This window comes from Biomphalaria glabrata, chromosome 3 (genome assembly GCF_947242115.1).
Source record: "Biomphalaria glabrata chromosome 3, xgBioGlab47.1, whole genome shotgun sequence".
NCBI lineage: Eukaryota > Metazoa > Mollusca > Gastropoda > Planorbidae > Biomphalaria > Biomphalaria glabrata.
Window position 1 is genome coordinate 39,586,292 of NC_074713.1, and position 6,547 is coordinate 39,592,838.

At 39.8% G+C, this 6,547-nt stretch overlaps 1 protein-coding gene across 1 annotated transcript; it reads right to left on the minus strand.

Annotated features, from left to right (window-relative positions):
* Positions 1 to 2,882: 2,882 nt before the first annotated feature.
* On the minus strand, positions 2,883 to 3,760 carry LOC129925086 (uncharacterized protein DKFZp434B061-like). Its single transcript, XM_056023439.1, has 2 exons — positions 3,737 to 3,760; positions 2,883 to 3,452 (listed from the first exon to the last, which is right to left on the minus strand). Exons 1-2 carry the CDS (start codon positions 3,758 to 3,760, stop codon positions 2,883 to 2,885), a joined length of 594 nt encoding a protein of 197 aa, XP_055879414.1.
* Between the last annotated feature and the right edge of the window lie 2,787 nt (positions 3,761 to 6,547).

Consider the following 6,547-nt stretch of genomic DNA (forward strand, 5'->3'; position numbering starts at 1 on the left):
CGGTAGGAAGAAGTTAGCGATTGGTTGTGAATGATTCAAGATAGATGGAAATGTCGTCAGAAATTTTAGTTAGAACAGACGACTCCAGAACGTGAGACTGAAAAGAAGTATTAATATAGTGAGTTAGATTATGTTAAAATAACATTATATATTATTACTAAAGTCTAATACATTGATTTGATTTTATTCGAAGTTCATTTTGTCTCTATTGGAATCAAAGTTCTATTTAGTATTGTTCACCAAGAAGTTATTTTAAGTTTTATAAGTTTGAATACAATACGCCTATAGCGGTTTAGTTGTCTACTAGCAGTTTGGTGCTACAAGTTAAGGACAGTGGACAACAAGTTATGTCTCTGCATTTTCAGATATCGATGGTTTCAACAGTTTAGAATCACTTGGAATAATGTCACCAAGTCTTCTGTTCATCAACTGTTGCGATGGTGAATAAGGAGTCCGCTTATGGGAGTAGTTCTACACGCAAGCATAGTGAGATATGGATCCTTTCTCCTTTTATGTGGCTTGTTGAAAATCTGCTTAACAGTACCAACATGCACCTCACTTTGACTATTTGATTGAGGGAACCTGGGGCTTGATGTGGTTATCTTGAAACCCCATACAGTAGAAAACTCTCTTTATTTATTGCTGTTGAATGGCATATTGTGGCTGACTATTTCTTCTGGTATGCCATGTCTAGCAAAAATACCTTTCAGTGCCCTGATAACACATTCTGCTGTTTTGTTCTCCAGTCGTTTTAGTTCAGGGTATTTGGAGAAATAGTTAACTACCAGCATGTAGTCATTGTTCCGCCATTCAAACAAAACACTCGCAAACATCTTCCATGGTCTTCAGATATAGCATGAGGTAGCAACCTTTTTTTTCCTCATTATGTCGTTTGAACGTTACAAAAGATGAAATTACATTATTGTCGACAAAATATTTTGGGTTAATCCTGGAAGAAAATTGTTCTTGCCTTCGATCTGGTTTTCTCAAGACCAAAATGACCTGTGTGCAGCTTGTTGAGCATTTCATTTCTCATACTTGAAGGAATTATAATTCTGTTCTCATAAAATATCGTCCATTCTCTTCGTGAATACTGTCTTGTAGTAGCCAATGCACTTTAACTGTTTCTTGAACTTGGCCATCCTTCTCTAGCATAATGAACTTAATTAAGTCAGTCAGCTTGTTAATTCTTTTGGTAACAATTGAAACAGTGCAAACTTTTAAATACCTTAATACTATAGATCAAATTTTACTGCTAATACTGGTTATATCAGATGCATATCGCTGAGAAAAGAATTACTAGCTTTTTGGCCACATGGTGAAAACTCTAGTTTGACCGTTATAATTTTAAAAATGTAAAAATATAAATGTTATTTGGCTAGAGAACTAGATCTAGACCTAGATCAACATCGGTTTTAAAAGGTCTATCGTGTTCATGAAAGGACTGCTGCGTTTTAGTGAATTTCTGATTTAAGGTTTTATTGATTCAAAAGTTTACATCTAGATTCTAGATCTAGGTCTAGAAGTACATCTTGATCCATGATCTAGACCTTAATAGTACTAAAGTAGCAATCTAAATATAGTTCTAGAATATTCTAGATGTCTATATAATGAAAGTGCCAGTAAAAAAAAATAATAATAAAAAGCAATAACAATTGTTCAAACTAGTTGTGTCCTAATGGCTGGAGAGGTAGATACTTCGTCCTAACGATGTTTTAAGTTCAGTACCCTACTTGACCTAAAAATTATTTATTTATAATTTCTTTTTTTTTTTTTTTTATTTTATTTTATTTTAAGTTGAATAATGGAGGTTTTGTCTTTTGTACAAAATGTATTTCCTTATTTTTTAAAATCTTGTTTCAAAGTATTTAAAAAAAATGTTTTTCTCGTTAATGTTCACAACTTCGCTGGAAACTTGCGCAATACTGAATTTTTTTTTTCATTAGATTTATAGCTAGAGCTAATTGAAAGAGAAAGATTTTTAAAAATGTTTCCTAAAAGTTTTTCGTTTAAATGTGATTCTTAATTGTTTTCATAAAGTGATTTTTTTTTAAATTTTGTTTTCTAAAAGTGTTTTCATAAATTGATTTTTGCTTGGTCGTGCGGTATGTGCACTGGACTGTCGTTCGGTTGTCTCGATGGTCTTGGGTTCGCATCTTGTCCGCTGCCTCCCCCGTCGCCTGTGGGAGGCTGGGACGAGGAAGGCTCGTCACCAGGAAGTAGAACTCTGAAGGAACATCCGAAACATGCAAAACATTTTATAAACATTTTTCAAAGTGTTTTCTTAAAGTGTTTCCTACCGGCTTCTTCTTCATGTCCCATCGACCTTGACCTTCCTCTTCCTCTCTTTGTGCTCGAGGTACTTTTTAAAACATTTGGATACATTTGAAAGAAGTTAATTATGAAGGAAAGTGGCTATTAGTTTTGTGTCATCTGTCTGTCGGTCTGTCAAGGTTCGATTAAAAAACAACTAGAAAAGCTATTGAAAAGCTAATTTCTCCTTTAGGTTAAAAAAAAATACATTAAAGTAAGAAATATCACTCTCGATAATAAATTGTTCAGTTTGTTTTAAAATGAAAAACAACGACAGAGGATTTGTTTTAAACGTTATTACTTTGGACCAAAAAAAAACCCCTGTAAAATAAAATAAACAGCTTGATTTAGCTACAAATCCAACATTTTAAGTTATTTTAACCACTAAACTAAAAGAACTCTTGAATAGTGTGATATTTCTCTTTATTTCTCTTTTACCAGAGACCGAAGTTTCATTGTTTTTAAATCCACGAGTCACGGATGCACTGAGATAACCCTAACGTTAATTTTCACCAAAATGTGAGTCAGTGTCTTTCTCGCACAGATACATTCATAGAATTCAGTTTTCACTAAATCACAGGAGACACAGAACTGGGAGACTGCACAGGAGACATAGAACTGGGAGACTGCACAGGAGACACAGAACTGGGAGACTGCACAGGAGACACAGAACTGGGAGACTGCAGAGGAGACACAGAACTGGGAGACTGCACAGGAGACACAGAACTCGGAGACTGCAGAGGAGACACAGAAGTGGAAGACTGCAGAGGAGACACAGAACTGGGAGACTGCAGAGGAGACACAGAACTGGGAGACTGCAGAGGAGACACAGAACTGGGAGACTGCACAGGAGACACAGAACTGGGAGACTGTACAGGAGACACAGAAGTGGGAGACTGCAGAGGAGACACAGAACTGGGAGACTGCAGAGGAGACACAGAACTGGAAGACTGCAGAGGAGACACAGAACTGGGAGACTGCACAGGAGACACAGAACTGGGAGACTGCACAGGAGACACAGAACTGGGAGACTGTACAGGAGACACAGAAGTGGGAGACTGCAGAGGAGACACAGAAGTGGGAGACTGCAGAGGAGACACAGAACTGGGAGACTGCAGAGGAGACACAGAACTGGAAGACTGCAGAGGAGAGGAACAATAAAAGGAAACAAATGAGAACTAATGTGTAGCAGCAGTCCTCGTGCCAGGTCTATCATGTACACAGAGTTCTCAGCACAATCTCAATAGGTCATGTGAATCTGGGAATGGTCGAACTAATTTAGGATAGCTCGTGCAAATAAACTAGTGGCTATCTTGGAGTGAACTAGTGGCTAGCATTTTTTCTTCAGTGCGACAGCCAATGTTTTTCATTTCTCAAAAGTTAATGAATATTCTTCATATGCTTCAAGATTTTTAGGGAATACCTCGTATCTAAAGACTGTCCTCATTTGATACTTGCTGACTATCGGTTGAGTCTCCTGATAAAACGGTGCTTTATCATAGCTTTGATGAAACAGTTTTTTTTAAAATCAAAGCAGTGTGCATTTATTTATACAGTGGTACATAAATGAAAATACAGTTTAATGTTTTGCTGGTGACATAAAGTATGGTGTCATGTTCTGGACATTTCAATGAAGTTTCAACCAAATCTGTTTGAAGCAGATAATAATATAGATCTAGTGACGCCACTGTATAGATCTACATATGAATGGTGCAAAATGAAATTCGGGTATCTAGCCACTGTCACTCCGCCGTATGCCGGTCCCAAGCCCGGGTGAGAAAGGAGGAGGGTTTGGCGTGGGGCTAGCGACCCCACCCTGTAAAACCACTATTGCTACAGAAACCCCAAACTCGACACATAATGAAAACTATACATGCGGCGAGGGCGGCCAAACCCTGATGACGGTGTTGGATCAAAGCCAACTGGAAGTCCAATACCCGATACATGGCAAGCCTTTCAACGCAAGGAAACCGACTCTTATAGGCACGTGGAATGTAAGAACCCTGAATCAATGCGGTAAACTGGCCCAACTTTTAAGAGAGTTTGACTCTTATCGGCTGGACATCCTTGGGATCTGCGAGATGCGGTGGACGTCAAGTGGAAAAATTATCAATGATGGCAAGACAATAATATATTCAGGACATGACAAGGAGCACATTGGTGGTGTAGGAATCATCATGTCTAAAATAGCAGCTTCAGCGCTAATTGCTTGGAAGCCGATCAGTGACCGCATCATTACAGCTCGACTCCAAACAAAGCAAATTAAAGTCACTACCATCCAAGCTTATGCCCCTACAGAGGATGCAGAAGATACCATCAAAGATCAGTTCTATAATCAACTACAAACCACTCTTGATGAAACACCTACTCACGACCTAATTCTACTGATGGGAGATTTTAACGCCAAAATCAATCCCAACCGAACTGGCTTTGAATATGTAATGGGACCATATGGCTCTGCAGAAAACATCAGTGATAATGGCGAGCGTTTGATTTCTCTCTGCGCATCCAACAGCCTTTCAATTGGAAACACATATTTTAAGCACAAACAAATACACAAAAAAACATGGCGATCACCAAATGGGGAAACCTTCAACGAGATAGATTACATTTGCATCTCCAAACGATGGAGGTCATCTCTGTTAGACGTGAGCACCCGCAGAGGAGCTGATATCGGCTCAGACCACTACCTTGTCAGTGGCAAATGTAAGCTCCGATTGAAACGCCAACCAAAACGAGCCACACGACCCCGCCCATTTAATGTAGAGAAGCTTAAAGACGGCAATACTGCAGCACAGTTCCAATTGAAACTAACGAACCGCTTTGAGGCTCTTGCAGATATATTGACCCTTGAAGAAGAGTGGGCCAACTTCAAAGATACCACTATTGGGTGCGCAGAAGAAGTTATCGGAAGGAGGCGAAGTTCATACAAGGAACGGTGGATACAAGACAGAACATGGAAATTGATAGATGAGAGGAAAGAGGCCAAACGTAGACGAGATCAGAAAAATGAAACACAGGATCGCAGCCTAGCGGAAGAAGCCTATAGGGAAGCAGATCTGAAAGTAAAGAGAAGCTGTCGGCAAGATAAACGGGACTGGATTGAGCAGAAGGGACAAGAGGCACAAGCAGCTGCAAGCAGAAATGACACAAAAACCCTCCATCGTATTGTCCGAGATCTCACTGGAGCAAAGAGTGGACATGGGGCACCAATAAAAGACAAGCAAGGCAAAACTTTGTTAACGAAAGAAGAACAGGATGCAAGATGGGTAGAGCACTTTAAAGAGACCCTTAACCAACTGTCGCCAGACATAACTTACATATTCAAGGACCCCTCTCCAGAAAATGATCTCAAGGTCAAGACAGACCCAATAACTACTGAGGAGGTTACCATGGCCATTGCAGTGCTAAAGAATAACAAAGCACCAGGACTAGACATGATATCAGCAGAAATGCTAAAATATGGGGGACAGTGCATTGTTAACAGAATGACTGATCTCTTAAATCTCTGTTGGCGAACTACAAAAGTCCCAGAGGACTGGCAAAAGGGAGTGATTGTAAAGCTTCCAAAAAAGGGCAACTTGGCAGACTGTAACAACTGGAGGGGCATTACTCTCCTCTCTGTCCCAGGCAAAGTTTTCAGCACTGTTTTGTTGAGACGGCTTCAACAGTCTGTAGATGAAAGGCTCAGAGAAGAACAAGCAGGTTTCCGAAGAGGCAGATCATGTACAGAGCAGATTTTCGTTTTACGAAATATCATAGAACAAAGCCTTGAGTACCAACAACGGCTAACGATCAGTTTCGTGGACTTCAAAAAAGCGTTTGATAGTGTCCACCGAGAATCACTATGGAAAATAGTTAGAGAATACGGTATACCAGAAAAATTCGTCCAGATCCTACGACACCTTTACAGTCAGTCTAGTTGCTGCATTAAAACAGAAGAGGGAACAACAGAGTTTTTTGCAATCGAGACAGGTGTGAGACAGGGGTGCATCTTATCTCCCTTCCTTTTCCTCCTAGCCATCGACTACATAATGAGGAGAGCAATGAACCAGACTGCCTTTGGTATTCCATGGCATGAACAACTCCGATTGACGGACTTGGACTTTGCTGATGATGTTGCACTACTCGGGGCTACAAATAAATGCATTCAAGAAATGACGGAGAGCCTAGACAGAGAGGCACCCAAAATTGGCCTCCGCATAAACTTGGATAAGACTAAAATTATGCGAGT